The sequence below is a fragment of the Acomys russatus genome, chromosome 2, assembly GCF_903995435.1.
Source record: "Acomys russatus chromosome 2, mAcoRus1.1, whole genome shotgun sequence".
NCBI classification, from domain to species: domain Eukaryota; kingdom Metazoa; phylum Chordata; class Mammalia; order Rodentia; family Muridae; genus Acomys; species Acomys russatus.
This window is the reverse complement of record NC_067138.1, coordinates 38935622-38958670: the sequence shown is the minus strand read 5'-3', so window position 1 is coordinate 38958670 and position 23049 is coordinate 38935622. Positions and strand designations below refer to the sequence as shown.

The window sequence follows — 23049 nt, the reverse complement described above, 5'->3', positions numbered from 1 at the left end:
GTGTAATTTTAAATGTATGTCAGCATGTACAATTAACTGAGAACCTTATACACACTGGTTTTAAAGCATTTTGCGCTATTCTATAAGTACTTTACCATTTTTTCCATAATTTTTTATTTTATTAATTTATTCAGATTACAACCCAACTGTTATCCCATCACTTATACCCTCCCACTTCTCCCTCCCTCCTGCTTTCACCCTATTCCCCTCCCCTAGGTCTAAGACCAATGGGGACCTCCTCCCCCACTATATGGTCATAGGCTATCAAGTCTCATCTTGGTAGCCTGTTTATTCTTTCTTTGAGTGCCACCAGGCCTCCCCACCAAGGGGAGGTGTGTTGAAACCAGGCCCAACTGGGCTGCCTGCCTGTCTTGCTGGTTCATGTCCTGTTTCTAGCAGCTTCCATGTCTGTTTATGTTGATCAGCTGGTCATGTTCACTGCTCTGAGAATGCACACCACTCCTCCTTGGGACTTTTCCTCCTGTGTGCAATTACCTCTTGAGGGATTTCACCTGAGAGTGGCATTCCTGTTTTGCCTGTAAGAAGGCTCTTTGAACAATGAATAAAAACTGCTGAGGCTGCTGCTGCCATGGCTGAAGCTGCTGCTGCTGCTCTCTTAGCATGAAGGACCCACTGTTATTGTGTGTGTATGTGTGAGTTAAATCCGCAGTCCCTTGCCCTTGACTCGGTACCACAGTGGCGCAGGCGCCACAGAGGTGGTCAAATATGGGGCACCAGAGCTCATGTCACAGTCAGTCCCTGCTCTCCACACAACTGTGGAGAATGTCCTGTCCATTGGCTAGATCAGAGTAGGGGTTCGATGTTTACTACTTGTATTGTCCTTGGTTAGTGCAATAGTTTAAGCAGACCCCACTGGGCCCCGATCCACTTGTCATGATGTTCTTCTTGTAGGTTTCTAGGACACTCTGGGTCCTTCTATTTCCTCATCTTCTATATTTGTCTTACCTAGAGTCCCAGTGGGATGTCCTCATATCTGTCTCAATCTCCTGGTAAGTAAAGACTTTGACGGGACATGCCTTTTGGGCTAGTGCACAATTATAAGTGAGTATATACCATGTGGGTCTTTACGCTTCTGGGTTAACTTGCTCAGTATTTCTATTTCCATTCAGTTGTCCAAAAATTTCGGGATTTCCTTCTTTTTAATAGCTGAGTAGTATTCCATTGTGTAAATGTACCACAGTTTCTTCATCCAATCTTCTTCTGAGGGACACTTAAGCTGTTTCCAGGTTCTGGCTATTATGAATAAGGCTGCTATGAACATGGTTAAGCATATGTCCTTGTTGTGTGGTGAAGCATTTTCCGGGTATATTCCAAGGAGTGGAATAGCTGGGTCTTGAGGAAGCTCTATTCCCAGTTTTCTGAGATAGCACCAGATAGATTTCCAAAGTGGTTGTACAAGTTTGCATTCCCACCAGCAATGAAGGAGTATTCCTTTCTCCACATCCTCACCAGCATGTGCTGTCACTTGAATTTTTGATCTTAGCTGTTCTGATGGGTGTAGGATGGAATCTCAGTCATTTTGATTTGCATTTCTCTGATGACTAAAGACGCTGAGCATTTGTTTAAGTGTTTCTCAGCCATTCAATATTCCTCTGCTGAGAATTCTCTGTTTAGTTCCAAGCCCCATTTCTCAATTGGGTTATTTGGTTTGGTGGTGTTTAATTTCTTGAGTTCTTTATATATTTGGATATTAGACCTTTGTCAGATGTAGGGTTGGTGAAGATCTTTTCCCAGTTTGTAGGCTGTCGCTTTGTTCTGTTGACAGTGTCTCCTGTCTTACAGAAGCATCTCAGCCTCATGAGGTCCCATTTATTAATTGTTTATCTTAAGGGCTGGGCTGTTGGTGTTCTGTTCAGGAAGTTGTCTCCTGTGCCAATGTGTTCCAGGCTCTTCCCACTTTTTCTTCTGACAGCAAGCCAATAGCCAACATCAAATTAAATGGAGAGATACTCAAGGAAATTCCTCTAAAATTGGGAACAAGGCAAGGCTGCCCACTCTCTCCATATCTCTTCATTATAGTTCTTGAAGTTCTAGCCAGAGCAATAAGACAACAAAAGGAGATCAAGGGTATCCAAATGGGAAAGGAGGAAGTCAAATTATCCCTATTTGCAGATGATATGATACTGTATATAAGTGACCCCCAAAATTCCACCAGAGAACTCCTACAGCTGATAAAGACCTTCAGCAAATTGGCTGGATACAAAATTAAGTCAAAAAAGTCAGTAGCCTTCTTATATACAAATGATAATCATGCAGAGGAAGAAATTAGGAAAACTACACCCTTCATGATAGCCACAAGCAATATAAAATATCTTAGAGTAACTTTAACCAAGCAAGTGAAGGACTTGTTTGAAAAAAATCTTAAATCTCTGCAGAAAGAGATTTAAGATGACATCAAAAGATGGAAAGATCTCCCTTATTCATGGATCGAGAGAATTTAAATAGTAAAAATGGCCATCTTACCAAAAGCAGTTTGCAGATTCAATGCAATCCCTATCAAAAGACCTACACAATTTTTTAAAGACATTGAAAGATCAATTCCCAACTTCATATGGAAAAACAGAAAACCCAGAATAGCTAAAATAATCCTATACAATAAAAGATCCTCAGGAGGAATCTCCATACCCAACCTCAAGCTGTACTATAGAACAATAGTAATTAAAACAGCATGGTACTGGCTGGTGGATCAACGGAATCGAATCGAAGACCCTGAAATGAATCCACACACATATAGTTACTTGATTTTTGACAAAGAAGCCAAATCTATTCAATGGAAAAAGGAATAGCATCTTCAACAAATAGTGCTGGTTAACTGCATGGCTACATGTAGAAAAATACAATTAGATCCATATTTGTCACCATGCACAAAACTCAAGTCCAAGTGGATTAAAGACCTCAACATAGAACCAGAGGCACTAATCGGTTAGAAGAAAAAGTGGGCAAGAGCCTGGAATACATTAACTACCATTACACGAAAAATAAAACCAAGTTATATTACTTTAGGCTCAATCCATGTTAGTTTTCTCATTCCTACCCAGTCATTCATTCATTATGAAAAAGAAAATAGTTGCAGTAAATGATTTAAAAGAGATGCACATTGGAATAACTACATTCAATAAACTCAGAGAGCATGCCCACGTTCAGAGTTCCTTCCTTGGCTCCTGTAAATACACAGCATGTTTTGTGACACTAGCACAGTACCTTGGCTGTGCCAGTATTAGAGTCTCCTAGCTTTCCTCCTAAAATAACAGTTATGCTCACAAAAGATGCTCAGAAATACCTAATCAGGACTGGAGAGATAGCTCATTGGGGAGAAGGGCTTGCAGCACAAACCAGATCTCATGAGCAGATCCGAAGAAAAAGGAAGCCAGGAATCAACCCCAGCACAAACACCATGCTGTATGAACAGGCAAGCGCGTGCACACAACACACACACACACACACACACACACACACACACACACTAATAATAGTGCAATACTTTTTAGAAGAAAATAATCTAGTTGTAGGTTCACTTTCCCCTCTAAAAACAAATGGAATGTTTAGCACTCTGGGCAGCAGGGGGCGACCAAGGTCCTTCTGTTCTGATTACTCACTCTGATGATGTCTTCCGGGAAACCGGCACTGAGACATATGCTGCACACACAAAAGCAACTGATAGCACAGGGCAGAAAGACTCAAAATTTAGAACTGATGGCAGATATGTGGTAACTGATTTAAGACTACGCTTTAATATGTATAAAAATCTAAATGAAAATTAACAAATATCGGTGTGATCATACCATACTTATTTACTTATCAGGTGAAAAGTTAGACATTTCCAACTTTTAATTTAGTTGGAACTAAACTACTAGCCATTAAAAGTATTAAACGTTTAAATCACTTGGCTCTCGACATCCAAAGGTAACATTTTGGCTTTTGTTGTTGGTTTTTGTGTGTTTAAAGTTCAGACCTATATCTTCTCTATTAATGTTGTGACTGGGTTCAATGACAAACATTCCATCATTTTTATGTTTTTTTATTCATTCATTTATTTATTTGGATTCTCAGACTAGTTTCTCCATGTAGCTCTAGCTGTCCTGAATTCTCTGTGTAGACCAGGCTAGCCTTGAATTCAGAGATCCACCTGCCTCTGCATCCTGAGTGCTCAGATTAAAGGCATCCGCCACCACTACAAGGCCCTTTCATGTTTCTAGTGTTGGATTTTCATTTCACGGGTTAACTGTGCCATAATTGATTGAACCCGACCTATTTTTTCTTTTTAACAACAACTATTTCCCTTTTTCAAATATTTCTAACAGAACTGTACATATGCATACTTGCTGTGATTCATAGTGCCATTGCTATAAATTCTCAGAATTATGATGCCAGAGGATAAGGGGAACGGGAGACTGAGAGAGGAAAAGGATACTGAGTTTCATATTCTAAATTTTCGTGGCATACTACTGCTCTTTTTCATTATTAGTTAACAGGAAAAAAATACCTTCTCTTTGGCATAATTTGTATTCCTTTTAAGGGCTCACCCTGCTCTGAGAAAACATCCAAATCTGATTCCCAGCACCCATGTCTGGCAGCTCACAACTACCTGTAACTCCAGCTCCAGGGCAGAAGACAAGTCTGTCCTCTATAGGTATTTGCACGGATGTGTGCATCCATGCACACGTGCACACACACATACTCAGTTTTAAAAACTTTTAAAAAGCAATAACATTTTTAAAAGATATTCATGTTTAGTTTCTTCTTTCTTTCTTTGGCTATTTTTTTAGGCAGGTTCTCACCATGTAGCTTTGGCTGGCCTGGACTTGCTGTTGACCAGGCTGGCATCAAGCTCACAGAGTCCACCTGCCTCTGCTTCCCAAGTGATGCCATTAAAGGTGTGTGCCACCACACTTGGCTTATTTTTCCCCTTATAGATTGTGTCTTCGTGCCTTGAGACTCTTCTCATATCTCAGAGACTTGAACTAACTTGAAAAATATCTTCAACAATTTGTCCTTTGCTGTTTGTAAATTTTTTTTCTATATGGTAGTTTTTCAAGTGTTTGTCTTTGTTTTAATTACTTACTACATTAATTTTTTTAATATGTTTTGCTTTTAGATACTATTTGGATCTTTTTCCTTTAACCTAAGATTATAAAAGTTAAGATTGGGGCTGGAGAGATGGCTCAGCGGTTAAGAGCACTTGACTGCTCTTTGAGAGGTCCTGAGTTCAATTCCCAGCAACCACATGGTGGCTTACAACTATCTATAATGTGATCTGAGGCCCTCCTCTGGCCTGCAGAGGTACATGTAGGCTGAGCACTGTATATGTAATAAATAAATAAATATTTAAAAAAAATAAATAAAAGTTAAGATTAAAATATTCTAGTTCAAAATACCAAGTACTGACCCAGTAACACAAAACGTAAAAATAATCAAATCACTTATTTCTCATGCGCATTCCTCCTGTCATTTAGATTGAGTACTGGGCAGGGATCAAAATGGGGATGAACATGTGGACGAGCTGTCACATATCTCACAGAGTTAGATTCTGGCAGGATATTGTCAAATAGCATATAACACAATGTGAGATTTCAAAGCAATAGGGAAAAGATGACCTGACACCATGGCTGTTGTTATCCAGTGCTGTTACAAAGCACCGTCATTAAGAGAAGACATTGGTTATACTGAATATCAAGTGTGCTAATAATATCATTGCATAAAAAATTAAAAGTTATGAAAACAGCATAAGAATAAAAGAACATTATATAAAAGGGGTATGTATTCTTTAATATGAGCATTTCAGAGCAAGATCTCAAAGTAAATTTTGGAAATTAAATCTTATTAAGATGAAGTAGAACAAAGTAATTTTTGAATAATAATCTTTATTAGTGTTTTTTCAAAGATACATATAATCCTGAGCTACTTCGTTTATACATTTATCATTTCTCTTTGAGGTTTACATGTATTTCACTCCAAACTTCGCGGCAAGCACATTTTTATATTAATCAGGAACATAAATAATTTAACCCATTGGTCTTGTCCCTTGGAATCACTAATTTACTGAGGTTGTCTCCTTGGCTAACTCTACAGTGTGAAAGCACTTAGACCGCTGACTGTCAATAGTTCCTTCCGAACTGCAAGAACAGGCAGTGCAAGAGCTGACTCCGCGAATCCCAGGCAAAGTTTTAGAAAGCGATGAAGCTTCTTATCTCTGATCCATTTTTCTTGAATAAGTTGAGTCATTATCTGGCCAGGTAAGAAATGGCACAAGAATCTCTAATTCTAGCATTTCAGCTAATGCAAAATGCCACCGGTTCTCTTCAGAGAGAAGTGCGTGAGCAAATGCCTCAAGAAGGAAAGCTTACCACGACCTAAGGAGAAGGAGTGCAACCTGCTGTAACTATGTCTCTGACGAGATGATGAAGTATTATAAAACATGTTGTCTGAAATACTTTCTCCAGTCTATAAAGGAATACATTCAGAAGATTAACATTGAATTCCATAAATCTAAACCAGATTTTTGGAAATGCTAAATAAAAAGACAAAAATGAAAGGCAAAAGGTCCTGTAATCTTTGAGAAAAGACATTTATCCAGTATCTCTAACTGTGGACTAATACTTTCATCCTAAGGATTTCAATTTACTACCAAAATATTGTATCTTTCTACAAACAACAAAAAACAAGCATATAGTATCTAGAAATGTTTCTCTGACAAGAATGCCAAGTTTTTTAAAGTACACTCAAATTTTTTTCCTGAATAAGGTAACTATAATCTTAGGTTAAAATTACAGTAAGCGGTTCAAGCAAAAATGCATATTGCTTAGATTTTTTTTTTTTAAAGCAAGCAGATCTGTTTAAAATGTAAGTATAAATGTGAACCTATTGTAGAAACATTTATAAACACGTCTTGGGAACAGTCACAGATCAGCAATAATGGAATAACTGGCTTACACATAATAAAAGGCTGATATTAGATGTAACGTGTGATGACAAATGCAAAAATACCTTTGTGGTTTAAGACAACAAAGACACAGCTTTATTTTTCCAAGTCCGGAAACCTAGCAGCAAAATGAACTGGCATATGATGTGCTGCCATGAGCGTCTGCTCAGGAAAGACTCACAAAGTCACAAGACTATTATACAAACCCGGATGGAACCCATTAGATTAAATGATTTAAAGGTGTCCGGGAGAGCTTATGGAGAACTGCTTGACACTCTCACCTGCATCAAGGATTCATGAGTAGCTTTTAAGCAAAACTGTGCTCTGGATAACTGACTCTTATTGCGCCCCAATAACAAGCTCGGATAAGGCAAATCAAACCTATGAGATAAGCAATTGCCCAAGACACGTAGGTTGCGTGAAATCGCCTTGCAAAATCTGGTGTGCCAACCTAAAACAAAAAATAACATAATGGCAAGAGATTAGAAACATTAAGGAAACGTCTCCGTGGAAAACTTGTGTTGGCCTCCCTGTTTGTGATTATATGAAGCACGTCCCCAAACCCAAACTACTATGTCCCTGGACTACATGTAGCTCAGCTATAATTAACAACAATGCTACTTGTGTTAACTACACATTTTCTGAATCACACTGCCAGACGTGGTGGTGGTGAGTGCCTATAAGGCTCAGAACTCAGTGCCAAAAAAGAAAAGAAAAACAAAGTAAAGAAGAAAGTTCACATGAAGTTACTCTTTTTTTTAATAATATATTTTATTAATTTATTCTTGCAAGGTCTCAAACCCATGTAGATATTTACTCTCATGTGCACGGTAGAGCACTGCTAATAACATGGGACCAGGTACATTAACCAAGGCACACAGCACACGGGAAGCAAAGGTCAGCTCCCCTCTCTTCTCTGGGTGTAAATCCCATGTCAACAGTTCAACTTCAGTCTCCTCTGAAGCCAGCCTACCCCTCATAGTGAACACAGTTGTTTTGAGGATAAGATCCTCCATCACCAGCAAAAGTTGGTTCTGCCCACTCCACAAAAGTAAATGGGCTTTTGGCAAATAAACAATGAGTTCCTCAGCACTAAAGACTTTCAGAGGGGGCACAAACAGCCTTTCCCTGGGTAGGCAGACCCCACTGGGAACAGTTCCCACACAATGAAACCTTGAAGTTGTATAATTAATATAATGCCATAGAATCTTTTAAAAGTGGGGCTGGAGAGATGGCAGGGTTAAGAGTGCTGACTGTTCACCCAGGGAACCTAGACTAGATTCCCATCACCCGCATCAGGGCTCGTGACCATCTGTAATCCCAGCTCCAGGGAATCTGACACTCTCTGCTGGCCTCCTTAGGCACCAGGCATACAAGTAGCACACAGATATATAGACAGAATACAGACAAAACACCTGTACACATAAAACAAAAATAAAAATAGTTTTTTAAAGAACTAACAAATTTTTAAAAAAGACATATGCAAGGATTAGATATGTGATTGACCACAGTTCTTCTGAAGCCATGGAGCCTGTCACACTGAGAGGCCACCGTCTTGAGGATCTCAGATGGCTGTCCCAAGTCTCACCACAGAACAAAGTTGATTAACTGGTAATATGTTTCTGATCAACACAAACAGTAGTGTTCAGTCTCTTGGCATGGTAGGGTGCGCCTGTGATCCCAATACTTGGGAGGTAGAGGCAAGCGGACTATGAACTCAAAGACCAGCCTCTGCTACATGAGACATGCATCAGGACAAAGGTGATACTCACAGTTAATCCAACCCCAATGAAAATACATATCATTCCAGCGGTGACATAGGCGCAGCAGCGTCTCCGGGGAAGTGCACTACCTACTGAAGAGCTGCAAAAAGGAGAACATAGAACGCAATAAAAATCTACGCAAAGATGCTCTATTGCGTCTTCATGACGAATCTACCGCTACAGTGATTTACTAGCTTGATGTGTTTCTTCAAAACGACAGACAGTATTATAAAATGACATTTTTCAACGCATGACTAAAGTAAATGGTATCTTGGTCACTGACAATATCCAGAAAGAACAAATGAACAAAAGAGAGCGGGGGTGGGGGGAAGGCCGGGGGGGGGGGGCGGGGAACCCACTGTGGTCCTGATCCCAAAAGTCTTTTCCTGAAAGGAGAATAAATGCTAACAAGTAGCATTTGGCTTGCTTATGGTTTATGTTTAATGCAGAAAATTTGGAAAATAGAGAAATGAATGAAAAGGGAAAGCACGTACAATTCTCCTATTCTCACATCGTCTCCTGGTGTCCTAGTGCATTCTTCTCCTGCCAGTCTTTATCCTGACCCATAAAGGGCATGAACATTTTCCTGTTAGCAAGAATCCCCACAATGGAGTTGACACAGAATCAACCATTTCCCCAGTCATTAACACGAAAGTGATTTTATCATTATAAAAACTGGCAACTAAGCATCATTTAAAAGCATTGTGCTTACTTTTCACCATTTTCTTTGTTTGTTTGTTTTAGAAATAGAATTATGACATTGCAGGGGTTAATTTTTCTAAGGTTTTTTTTTTTTTAATACATGCTGTTAAAAATTCTATAGGAAATCCATTGAAGTATACGCTGCTACTATGCTTCTCAATGAAATCCAAAATCTGATAATATTTACCTACCTCCGCCTCTAATTTTGGTAATTTTCGAAATGATGCAAGGACAGCAGACAGCAGCTAGTCCAAGCCTAGTAGGCACTGTTTACTAATATGCATATATTTATTAACATATACCATATGCAAGGCCCTGTTAGTGAATGGCAGGACGAGGTGTCACCTTCACATGGCCAGTGTCAAGACAATGCATGATTGATTCAATGACTGTCTACTAAATACGTGAAATAGAGAAACAGGCCACAGACATCATTTATAAACGTGCTACTTTATTTTATTTTATTTTTTTTATTAATTTATTCTTGTTACATCTCAATGTTTATCCCATCCCTTGTATCCTCCCATTCCTCCCCCCCCCCATTTTCCCATTATTCCCCTCCCCTATGACTGTTCCTGAGGGGGATTACGTCCCCCTATATATTCTCATAGGGTATCAAGTCTCTTCTTGGCTACTTGCTGTCCTTCCTCTGAGTGCTACCAGGTCTCCCCCTCCAGGGGACATGGTCAAATGTGAGGCACCAGAACACGTGAGAAAGTAAACGTGCTACTTTAAAGAGGCTAGTTTTGCATAATAATTATTTTCAATAATCAAATCTCCCTAGAAGTTCATGAACTCTGCTGTAAATATATGCATCGTCAATTTTCCTGAACTAAACATTAGTTAGCATAAACCTCTAGGTGCCCCGGAGACTGCAAGAGACACTGTGCTGTGTAGGCGGCTGTGTGCAATTGCTAGGGCATGCAGAGCTCAATGCCTTTATGCTCGGTTAGCTTTAGACTGCTTTTGGTTTTAGCTCTTATATACCCTAGGAGTAGGTTTCCTGCCATACTGCTCACAGCTAAGTGTTGTTTCTCACTGCTGCTGCTGCTGCTGCTGCTGCTGCTGCTACCTGTCTAGCAAGCTCCGGAGGCCTCTAGCTTACCACGCATGAAAGACGGAGTACACTCATTAGATCTGCTTGCTGAAGAAGTCAAAGATCCTAAGCGAATATGAGAGCTGCTTTTCTATGAACCAGAAAATTAACTGGGGCACACTAATCTTGCTTTGTGAGTCCTGTTTAGAAAGTCGGTGGGTTGGCTGTTGTTGTTGTTGTTGTTTTGGTGTTTGTTTGTTTGTTTGTTTGTTACTGTTCAAATTTAGTCAACAGAAGAGGAAGAAATCACTGCTATTCCACAGCCTTGGTGCTAACCCACCTTGGGGATGAAGCCAGAACAAATGACAGCTGTTTGCAGCAGTGAAAACCTTCTTAGTATGTAACACTACATGGCGCTGTACGAAATATCCAGGACTGTTTGTGATCTGTCAAACCTTTATAGATATGTGTGTTGAACTATTTGCCTAGGATTTGACCTCATAGTTGCTTATTACTTGGTGGAGGAAATCTGTGTAGATATGAGACTATCTAGTTCATTTATTTCCATAATAAATATTCATCTTATGAGTGGAACATTTTCTTTCTTAACATTCTGTTTTTATAATCACTACACTGAGCACTATTTCGTCTCATTTATGTGTATGAGAATTTTTCAAACACACTCCTAGAAACGGAGTGCTGGGTTATGTCCTAGACATATCTTTAGCATTAATAAATATCAAATGTATGTCTTCTGCAAAATTGTATGAGCCACGCTGTTACTTCACCTAAATTCTTGCCAGCACTTCAACATTTAGTATTTTATTATTTATCATGGCCAAGAATGTTTTCATTATAGTTTTGAATATGTATAACCCTGATTTCTAAAAGGTTAGGCATCGTTTCAACTGTTAGTTGATTTTATTTTTCTATTCAACACTTGTTCATGTCTTTAACTTGAGTTGTCTTTTGTGTGCTGATTCCCAGATATACTATTCCTGGCATGTGTGTGTATGTGTACATATATATGTATAAAACATACATATGGATATATATGGATTTATGTGATATGTATGTTACACTGTGATAAAAATACATCATTCTAATAAAATCTTTTGATGAGTTTTTAATCAAGAAAGTCAGTGTAATATAAGGCAATTCTTTTTAAGATCCTTTATTATTTTTAATTATGTGTAGGTGTGTGTGCCTAGATCTGTGTCTATACAGGAAAAAAGAGTTGGATCCCCAGCAGCGTGAACTAAAGCTGACTGTGAGCAACCCTATGTAGATGCCAGGAATTGAACTCAGGTCCTTGGTAAGATGAATACATGTTTTAAACCACTGAGCCATCTTTCTAGCCCAAGGCAATTCTATATATTGAAAATTACCAATCTCATTTAGGGGTTATGATTGTTGATACGTAGGAAGTTCTTTCTTATTCACTACAAAAATAATTTTCTATCTTTTAAGGTCTTAAATTTTTCTATTTGTTATTTGTATCTTAATTCATAAGAACATAGCCACTATAACTGCCAATTTTCATTTTTATATATTTTGAACATACACTATATATATATGTGTGCATATATATATGAGTATTTCTGATGAAGTGACCAAAATGTTAGTTATTTTTATAGTAAATAGTTAAGTTAGGGCATGTGATAAAAGAGAAACCCAGACCGTAAAAGACAAATCACAATTACAGTAACTTAAGGGAGTTTGTATAAAGTCAGATGCAGGCATCTAGCGAGAGCTAACACCAGCCCTGTGCTGTGGTTAACTGACGCTGGTGGACTCAATTCAGTTGGTAGCAAAATTCCTGCTGCAGTTCCCTTTCCAGACAGTCGGAGAGGGGAGAGAGCACCAAATCAAGCAGTTGTGTGTTTGAGGAGCATGGGAGGAAGCTGTGTTCATCACTTTGACTCAGATTCCGTTGTCTCCTGCCTAAACACATAGCTATCACAGCTGTAAGGGGGTGGGATACAGTTAGGGTTAGGGAATTGGGAGCTCAGTCTAAGAGTAAGAACAGCACAAAAGACTTGCTGTTTAAACTGATATGGATGTTTTGATGGTAGTTAGTATTTATCTAGTGTGTATTTGCCTTTGGAGAGTCTTTCACAATTACATCTTTTTCTATCCTTTTGCTTTCAATCCATGCTCAAATATTACATTTTTAGCCCTCTATTTTGGCTTCCATTTTGCTATTAGGATGCTTGCAGACACAAGCTATCTTTTTTATGCCTCTCTCCTATGGTAGGTTATATCTCATTACCTACTTGTCTGGGGGAAGAACATGCTAAGAACTTTAGTGGGAGGGAATAGAGCCCTGCCTCTCCATCTTCTGATAGTTAGTTATTTCTCCTTCCCTCAACACTAAAGCCTCACAAGAGGCCCCGCTGTCACTGTGTCTTCCTTTGTGGGCCCTTAGGGATTCTTTTTAACTTTTATATCAGCTAAGCTATGCATCAAAGAGAATGCTTGTAATAGTTAATTATTTATTTTAAAGCATATAGTAGAACATGTAGAAAGGTTATTTAGTGTTCCCCAGAGTCTAGTTATGCTTCAAATTACAAACTTCCACATTCACAAACCATTTTATGAAATGCTAGGCTTATAAGGGGCACTTGCAAAGTGTGGGTGTAGCTATTGCTATTTTTAAAAATGCAATGCCAAGCTATGTTCTTTACATTTTCAGATGAGGTAAAAAAAAAAGGGGGGGAGGGGTGAGTGCTATGGTTTGAATACTGCTCCTTCACTTCTGACAGCCATTCATGTTAAAGTATAATCTCCACTGTGAGGTTTTACGAGGATGGGAATTTAACTGGAAGGGTGTGTCTATCGCTCTGCGGCTTTAGATAGGTGATTGGGATTAGATACAGTCACTAGGGGGAGCCCACGAGTGAATCTTGTTTTGTCTTGTTATTAAAGAACAGGCAGAAGGACCAGAGAGGCAAACACTTGTACATTCCCAGTCAGTAGCCATAAGACATTGTTCCACCCCAAAATTCTGCCAGCAAAAAGGCTGCCACATCTAGGCTCTTAACCCTGGACCATAGGAACTAAAATACAGTATGTTTTTTCTTTATAATGCATGATGCCTTCAATATCTCACTGCTGCAACACAAAATGAGCAAGGAGGTTTCAAGACAGGGTGAGGGCGACGGAAGGATGAGCCATTTTAGCTCATAATAGTAGCGTGGTTCAAGTATGAAAGAAAAAAAAAATAATATTATAATCATTCTCCCACAGGAGGTTTATAAAAGCAAACAAAAGAAGCAAAAGAGATTTCAGGCAATTTGTGGGTTTTAATGGGTGCTTCTGAGGCAGGCAGGGGAGAGAAAGTGAAGCAGACAGGCCGTCTCACAGCTCACACATAAGAATAAAGAAGACAACCAAGACACTATAGAGGATGGGCATGGGTGTAAAACAATGTGTTAACGTTAGCACACGGCAGTAGTTTCTAGGTACAGAAGAAAAAACAGAGAATGCTCAAGAAAGTAGGTAGAGGCATAAGCCCAGGGTCCTTACAACGCTTCCTAAGAAGTTAGTAAGCATTTGGAGTTTAGATAAACAGACTTATGGAGGACATCCTGCAAAAATGAGTGAATACATCTGCAGTGAACCATCCTGACTTGTCTTTACAAATCCCTCCTTAGCTATGCAACTTCGATTACAGCTCACCCTGTCCTGGATGTCACGTCTCAGGATCACTTCCCACCCCTCCCCGCCCCATCTTCAAAGCACAGCACAGATTGCCATGATGGCACTTAATGCTTTTCCTGTAGTTTTCTATCCTCCTCCCTGCCTTTTGCCTACCAAGCTAAGATGCATCTTTTCTCTCAGGTGCCCAGGCACACAGAGGTGCTTACTGAAGTAAAGGGGCTGACTTAGAAAATCTACAAGACGGCATGCAAGAGTAAGAGTCCATCCTATCTGAAAACAGTAGGAAGGGATTCACAAAGGTGACATAGAGCTAACACTCAGTGAGAATGTGATGAGAAGTCAATGTCTATTAGTCTTGGGTCCACTGTAGCGTGTCAGTGGGGGACTACAGCCCAGGCTGTACTTCAGAATGCTAGAACTGCATACCCAGAAGGCAGCTGCAATGAAAGGAATATACGCTCTCAGCTGCACCAGCCGCCACTTTTGCATGACTAAGGAACTGGGGTAGAATGCATTTCTCTCCTGTGGAGATGTGGGGAAACACTTGTGAGATTCAAGCACAGCATGCTAGTTTTGTCATAATGATTCATAATTCCTATAACTAAAGAGCAATTCTAGGATAGTTATGTGTAGAGAAATGCAATGCTAGCTTGGTATCTTACTGTAAGAGAGCCATCATGTTGCTATAAAGAAAAGCATGCCGCAAGCAATCTGGAAAGCAGCTGTAAGTGCTCATGTGATGGAGGCATCTGCACCATGTAACAAAAGCCCCAAGCTTTCCCGTGGTTAGCATATGACTCCAAGTCTACAAACCATCTTCTTACAGTGATGTTCAAGCTGGTTTGGTCCACAAGAGTTTCTATGCACACTGCTCCATAAGTTGTTGATATAAATTATTCTTTATATCAATACAACCTTATAATCAGACTTAACATTTTATCCTCAGCAAAAATAATAGTGCCACTGTTCTAAAGTAATTAACCAAAGAGTTCCTTAAGCATAACCCTGGCCCTTTCTCAACAGTGTTTACTTTGTAAAACGAGGCGCTCAGTCTCCGCATTCTAAGACTGCTGCAAAGGTTCTGGCTAATGTGTACAGCTGTCTGGACTGCCGCTCCCACTGTGCTTTGCATTCAGTCCTCTGCTGCTTATTTTCTGTAGTTTTTAGTCCTGGTAAATGTCCTTGGAGAGGATATTTCCCACTTAATCCTGTGCATTGTTTGTGATGCATCCGTAAAAATGTCCTAATACATGCTTATGTATGTATGTTGGGTGGTATTGTCTCCCCGGCATTTTCTGTATTTGTATGTGCTTGGGGTTACCTGTTTTCCTTCTCCAGCTATGGACTTCTACCAGATTCAATAGAACTAAGAACTGAGGTGATGAATTTTACAAGTGTAAAATACCTCTCTGGGTGGGGAGGGGAGTTAAAAATAAATGATAAGGAAAATTATCCCAGAGTTCTATTTAGTTGAAATCATTTAGCAGTGATGAATGGAAGCATTTGATTATGTACTCTCGATTTTTCAGACACTATTTTTTTTTTTTTGAAAAGCCATTCTGGAGATTCTTCTACTGGCAATATAAATGTAGTTAATTAGATCATACTAAAGGTTTTATAAAATATGAATCCATATTTTCTGTTTTGAGAAATTATCAAAACATTCCAGTTTAATTGACTTTACTTGAATTTTAGTTGACACACATAAGTGGATAATCATTTTTAAATAAATTTTCACTATCAAAATAAATGTTGTGTGGAAAGGTTAGCAAATCAAGCCTGAGAACACTCACATTTAAAAGCCCTTCTTTTTTTTTTTTTTATTTTATTTTATTTTTTAATTAGGTTGGCTGCCTGGGAACTTCGGTTTTTAAAAGTTCCCAGCATTCCATATGTAATAAGAGTGGCTTATGGAGTATAAATTCTCTCTGTGAGTGATATGGTTACCCAAAATATGAACTTCCCTGTTAGATATTGAACATGGGTATGTGCTTGACAATGCTCTCCAGGGTGCCATGTCTCCAGTGAGTGCCCTTAGAGACATACATTGCAGGTGGAATAACAACTCCTTCACAAAAGACTCTACGTGGAAAGGCCTCTGAAGCTTTTGCTTGAAGTCTCCAAGGCTGGTGGCCCATTAGTATTTTCCCTTTTCTGAGTAGATTACTCTCCTCAGCCAGAGTAAACCACATCTGTGAGAATGGCTGATTCCTGGGAAAGTCCTTGGTCCTCGGAAGCCCCAACACATAAACCATAAAGTATTTTTAATAAAAATGTCATTTTGTGGTTTCCCATGTTCATACTGTGTTTTGTTATTTTCCCTAGGCAAACCAGTTAGAAAAAGATAAGGGGCTGGAGAGATGGCTCAGAGGTTAAAAGTACTGGCTGCTCTTCCAGAGGTCCTGAGTTCAATTCTCAGCAACCACAAGGTGGCTCACAACCAACTATAATATAACATGATGCCCTCTTCTGGTGTGCAGGTGTACATGCAGAAAGAGCACTATATACATAACAAATAAATAAATAAATCTTTTTTAAAAAAAGAAAAGGAAAAGAAGGAACACAGATAAACAGACTAGATAGCTAAAACAGATAATTACATAAACTTTAGTACAGTAATAAATAGCCTCACTAGGAAGGAAACTGAAAAACTAACCATCAAGTAATTGCAGACTCAAAACCAATATAGGTTTTTCTGCTCGATTACAGTACTTCTTATACACTTCAGATTAGTTGCAAAAGATTATAATCTCTGTAACATTGGAAAACTCTCCAAGTAACTGATAATCCATTAATTTTCCTTTTTTTTTTATTTTAATTTGCTCACTTTACCTCCCGATTGTAGCCTCTTCCTTGTCACCTCCCAGTCTCACCCTTCCTTTCTCATGGCCTTTCCCTAAGTTTACTGTCTTAAAAATGCATTTCCCTTTAAAGAACAATAACCAAGCCCAATTATTTTCATTTCAACTTGGAATACAGTAGCCTAAGGATGCCTTGGTGTATTGTCTTGAAAATGATGAATACACATTCATGCACGCCACATGTCTTAAGGGTCAAATCTGCTTAAGAATTCCAGACACTTTTATTTGTTCTCAAATACTTCTCTCAATGATAACTTGATAGAGAACTTACATTTTTTTGCAGTGTGGGCATTTTGCCAGAGTGTTGAACCGCAGTTCCATCCACTGTAAAATAAATAAAGAGAAGGATTTGAAAAAGAAAGACAACTGGAAAGAAGCCAATCTGAGAAATGTTTATTTTAGTCTAAATGTCATGAGGGATCATGACAGCAGCCATCAATCACCTTCTCGTGGTTGCAGTTTTTTACCTCCAGCAGTTCTCTCATCCCCTAGAAACATACTTGGGGTTCCAGTCTGAACTGGTTCCCATGACTCTCACAAGGATCTGATGCCGTCTGCATCTGCCTCACAAGGAAAAAAAGAGCACACTCTTTCCTCTACACTCTTTCCTTCACTTACTGAGCGCATCATCTATCTCTAAATTTTATTTCCTCTAACCCTGGAGAACCAACCTGTAAATATTGAATATTTTGATTTATAAACATTTTCAATTTTCTATTTTACTTGTGTGCAAAGCCACAGCATACACAACAAACTAGCCAAATTCAATGCTAACAGAACTATAGCCAGGAAACTGCAGCTTGCTCCTTCATTGCATGTAAAATGCAACAAAAACACAGTCATCCTATGGTACCATTTTCTCCCCCAACTACCAGTAAGTGCAGTAAGGAGCGTGCTGCCGTCTCATGGAACTGTCATGCAGATACTCACACAGCTCACAGACCTTAGGGCAAAGTCTCTCAAGGTAAGCTCCTGTAGTCTTTTCCTCATCAAAGCTTCCTAAGGGGATGTACTTGTTGCTGAACAAATATGGGGTCCTGCATTCATTTTGACACCCCAACAGGCTCTCTAATTGCTCATCTTCCTATAAGTGAGCTAATAGTATATTTCTTTTTCTTTTCTTTTTTCTTTCTTTCTTTTTTCTTTTTTTTTTTTTTTTTTTTTTTTTTTTTTTTTTTTGAGAATCTACTTATTTATTTTATGTATGAGTGTTCTATCTGCATGTGCATATGCTGCATGCCAGAAGAGGGCACTAGATTCCAGCGTGGGTGGTTGTATTTCTTTCATCAGTTCACAGAGATGTAAATATGTCTTTAGTTTTGTGTCAAAGCAAGTTTCCCACATAAAAATTAATTTTTGTTTAGCTTCTAGGTGGCCAATTTCTGGTTGTTGGGAGTTTTCAGTAACGTATGCATAGTCTAATGTTTTCCAAATAACAAAAGATAATTAAAAAAAAAATCTTACAGGTATTTCTTTTTTCATTTCTCTCTCATCCTTAGATTTAAGAAATGACAAAGAGCTCTGTGTTTCCTGTGCTCTGCTTCTTCCTTTTAATTCAAACTTCATGCCACTTGGGCTCTATCTGTCACAGCAGGGTGCTTAGTCTCAAGGGAAGTAAGCTAGGGACTAGTGCTCAATCTTTTCAGGGAGATTATTTTTCAACATCTGAGAATGTCAGCCACACCCACACTGTTTTTCGGGCAACAACCAAGCTTCCTTTTTCTGCTCACACTCTGCAACATGCTGGTTTACTTCAGTTACTCTGCTCAGCAAAAGACTCTTGAATGAATGGGCCGCACAGGTTCACGCAGATTTACCCAGAAACCAGAGCGGAGCACAAAATAAATTTGCATTCTTTTGTATTTTTATAACAAAGTTAAATGAGTCGCTGAACTTGAAGTATCATTTTCTATGTTATTTATTAAGTTTTTCATAAAAAAATTATAATTAAAACAAGAAATTAGCCTGAGGAGACAATTGCAAAATCCTTAAGTCAAGGGTAACTCAAAACCCAGGCCTGAAGGTAGATACATGGCAGAATGTAAATTTTAGGTGACTGGCTATTGGGATTATTTATCTCAACATGATTATTTTATAATGTACATTTTAGCACAGGTTAATCTTGGCAAATTCAGGTATAACAATCATATGAGACTTGATTGTGAAAGAGGTAAATTATATATGGCCAGCAACCTGACGCAAATGGTGGCGGTGTCATCTACAAGCATGGTCTCTTGCTGCTCCATATTCAAAAAAAGACTACATAGCTGGGCCTGATTCTGTGGTAATGTATTTAAATGGATGCAAATGGTTTTTGCAAAGAATTTGACTTTCTACAATTTCCCTATCTAAAATGCTGGGCCTGTACTCTTAAAATGTTACTGCTTAAACCTTCAAGTACTGACAGAAAAAAAGTCTTTTGTTCTGGCAATCACTTCAGGTAGGTCCCTAGCTATGGTATGCCACCTGCAAGAGACCTCTGAATCCAAACCATGTCTATCTCCTTCATGAAGGCTCTGCCCTGATTCCTCCTTGCTCCTAGGTGCTGAAGGGAGCATCTTTCTGATGCCTAGTGGCACGTATGCTGCTCCATAGTGAGACAGTAAGAAGAGAAGTGTGGTGTGCTTGCCAACTATCCCTGCTTTCATATAGATGCTGCCCTGCTTCAGCTTAGCCATCACTGGTACACTGGTATGCGCTAGAACGCAACATAGAAGCAGAAGCTATGTACACCTACAGGGCCCCTTTAGGCCACTTGTCTGCATTTCTCCTCATCTCAGCTTGTTGGATGCTATCTCCTCATTAATTACGAACAAGATGTATGGTAACTTGAGCAGGACCAAGCATTGCCTTATGCGTCCCCTTACTCATAGCACATCCTTGATACCTCAAATTCCCTATCACTGAGTTCCCAAGCCAGAATTCATGACTACCTACAGATTGGCACCTATGCCCATATGGTCCTTACTTCACCCTCATCTGTATGGGCTCAGGGTGTCTTTGCATAGTGCCACGTCTCAGCATTGCCAGTGGTGAATGGTAAAAAGCAATGTGGTAGACACAGACTCAAAGTTTGATGTGACCAATGTCGTCAGGAGAAAGGCCTACAGCAACATAGCTATGCTGTGATTAAATGACCAAACTCTCTACAACATCAGTCACTCTACTTTGCGAGAGTTCTCAAAGCGCTGTCAAAAAACTAAGTGATGTCTCTAAAGCTTAGTCACTTTAGACATCTTGAAATATTGTATTTATTTCTAACCTATTCTACTAAACAGATAAATTCAGAGGCCCCACAATACATTTTTCAACTAAAAGAATGCATAAGTAAGGCTTCATTGGATAAAATCAGTCACTTAACTGTTATCCCTCTGGAATATATTTTAGTGGATATAACAGACAATGAGAAACACCTGGAAAGATGTTTACATTGAAGCCATCATTTCCCCTTGCTATGGCACTAATTCTGTATTCAAGTGACGAAATGCTGGCCCTGTTTAAAGGTAACAGCTGGGCCCACTTCAGAGAAAAGTTTGAAACATTGCCTATGACTCAGCACATTTGGTGAGTTGTGCCTCTAACCCATTGACTATGACACAGCACATTTGCTGAGTTGTACCTCTAACCCATTACCTATGACACAGCACATTTGGTGAGTTGTGCCTCTAACCCATTGACTATGACACAGCACATTTGCTGAGTTGTACCTCTGACCCATTACCTGTGACTCATCACATTTGGTACATTGTGCCTCTGACCATTCATTACCTGTAACTCAGCATATTTGGTGAGTTGTACTTCTGACCCATTACCTATGACTCATCACATTTGGTACATTGTGCCTCTGACCATTCATTACCTGTGACTCAGCATTTTTAGTGAGTTGGGTAGAGAACACTAGCCTCAGTCAGAATGAATATACCTTTTATCAGCAAGTGCATACCTGTTCCCAAGAGATATGGTGTTAACCTCTACTGCACATTAAGAAATGTCTTTATGGCTTGGAGTGGTTCCCAAACTTGATGCCACTGGCATCACCTGGGGGCTAGACTTGCAGAAGACAGGTTGCTTTGCCCGCTGATGACTGATGCTCCGATGAGCCTGCAGATGAAGCCCATGCTGCTGGCCTGGGCAGCAGCAATTTGAGAAACACCAGCCTGGGGATTTGAGCTCGACTCCAGAATCCTTGGCCTAACTGTTGGAGGCGCCCTCAGAAACACTGAGGCATCTTACCACAACCTTACTGCAACTCACCTCGACGGTGCTCTTACGATTCTCAACAGGGTCCATAAACATACAAGAAGGAAAAGTGGATGGAGACCCTTCTGTATCTTTTGTCTGATTACCAGGCAGTTAAAACATGTGTGCTGGCCTCAAAGCTGGCCCCTGGGAGAAGCTCTGAAATTAATGGCCAAGAAGGAGGTGACCTCCAGCAGCTAAAGGTCATAGAAGTGGAAGTGGCCAGGGCAAGCCTGACGTTTCCAGAGAAAACAAGAGATACCAGCTAAGGATACCCCCTCCCCCGCCACACCCCTCTTTCATCACCATCCTATCAGCAGGTTTTTTTTTTTTTAAACTTAGCTCCTAATCTTGCTGGAGACCATACTTCAGGCTACTGTCGTGGAGCTCCGACCCCACTGCCCAGCAGGTGACCTGTGACAGAGGTGAACAGTCAGATTGTTCCTCAACAGTGAGAAGTGTTTAGTCTGAGCACAGATTTGAGGGAAAACATCTATTATGTAAGCTTTTGAAGGTCTTGCATGTTTGCCTTTTAGTGTTGATGCCAACTTAGACTGTCTTGTCTGTTTCCCCCCTCCCCAAACACTTGAATCTTAATCATTGGTACGTAACACGATCTCTAGAGTCCAGTGTGCCTAGGCCCCATCTGACTCAGTACATGTAGCACACCACTGTTTTATTCATGTAAAAATCTTGTAAATGACTTCAGGTGGGCATCCAAAGTGAGTCACAAGTCACAAATGCTGTTCCCTGTCCCGTCACGTAAAGTTGTCCTCCCTCCCCCCCTTTTGGGGTGTGGTATAAATAAGAAAGCGTAAGAAGTTATGTTATATAAATGCAGTGTTAACATAGTTTTCAAACATTAAAATGTGAATTAAAGTTAAAGAAAAAAAAGAAATGTCTTTATATTCCCAGTGGACTGATTCAAGCCTGCATATTCACTTTATTCTTCTAGGAAATTGTTTTCTCAACATGCACCTCAAAATAGTCACTGTTATCTGACCACAGGATTATCTCAAAATAGTTTGGATGATAAACAATATTTGGACATGCAACATAAAACTCCCTTTCAGATGTGAACAGTGACGCATATGCAAAGTAGTTACAAAAACATCTAATTTTTCAGCCTGTCACATCCCAATATTTATGAAACTGTTTATAGAATAATACTTGATTGTCCCATTAAATAAATATGGTATTAAATATACTTTGCAAACACAACTCTCGTTCTTCTAAACCGTGTCAGTGAGGCCAGGCAGTCTTGAAACAGCATCAAATGGTAAATTCCTAACCAACTTAACTTAGGAATTATAAGCCTGACTATTAAAGAATGACACAATAAACAGGAGGCTGCTGTTGAGAGCAGCTCATCACACCAATCTTTAATTCTCAAAAGGAATGCACTCTCTGGTCACAGTAGTCCAAAACAGCATTTTTTTTTTTTTCATTGTTGCTGTTATCCTTTTGTTTAAAATGTCCTAACTATCTTCTAAGAGATCATAGGATTTTTTTTCTTTTCTTTGTCTCTAGAAAACTAAACTACAGCTCAGCCTAGCTTTTCATCCTGCAGAATTAAATATCTGCATACTTTTACGTATACAGATGACTTCACCTTCATTTCTCACTCACTTTTATTCTCTTGATTTTTGTCCACCAAGGACAAAGAATGAGAAGAAAAGACTCAAGGTTATTCACGTTTAACACAGTAATGATAAGGTCATCAGTCAGAAGAAGAGCTCGTAGCCAGGGTTCACTTATGAACACTGAGAGACTCTTCACTCCCCGAACCCCTGATGTGCTGCGGGTTGAACTCACGCCCTCCTAACTGTGGGTAAGCCACATCTC

The 23049-nt window shown here is 39.4% G+C and overlaps 1 protein-coding gene across 2 annotated transcripts in view; it reads right to left on the bottom strand.

Annotated features, from left to right (window-relative positions):
* Positions 1 to 5868: 5868 nt before the first annotated feature.
* The window catches only part of Pip4p2 (phosphatidylinositol-4,5-bisphosphate 4-phosphatase 2), a 57610-nt gene continuing 40429 nt past the window's right edge, over positions 5869 to 23049 (bottom strand). Inside the window, exons 5-7 of one of the 2 annotated variants that reach the window (XM_051160539.1) lie at positions 17237 to 17289; positions 8713 to 8803; positions 5869 to 7391 (exon numbers count right to left, since the gene is read on the bottom strand). In XM_051160539.1, the coding sequence (XP_051016496.1) occupies positions 7248 to 7391; positions 8713 to 8803; positions 17237 to 17289 (288 nt within the window). In that variant the 3' untranslated portion in view covers positions 5869 to 7247. The remainder of the gene's footprint in view (positions 7392 to 8712; positions 8804 to 17236; positions 17290 to 23049) is intronic. The other variant, XM_051160531.1, reaches the window with a different exon arrangement.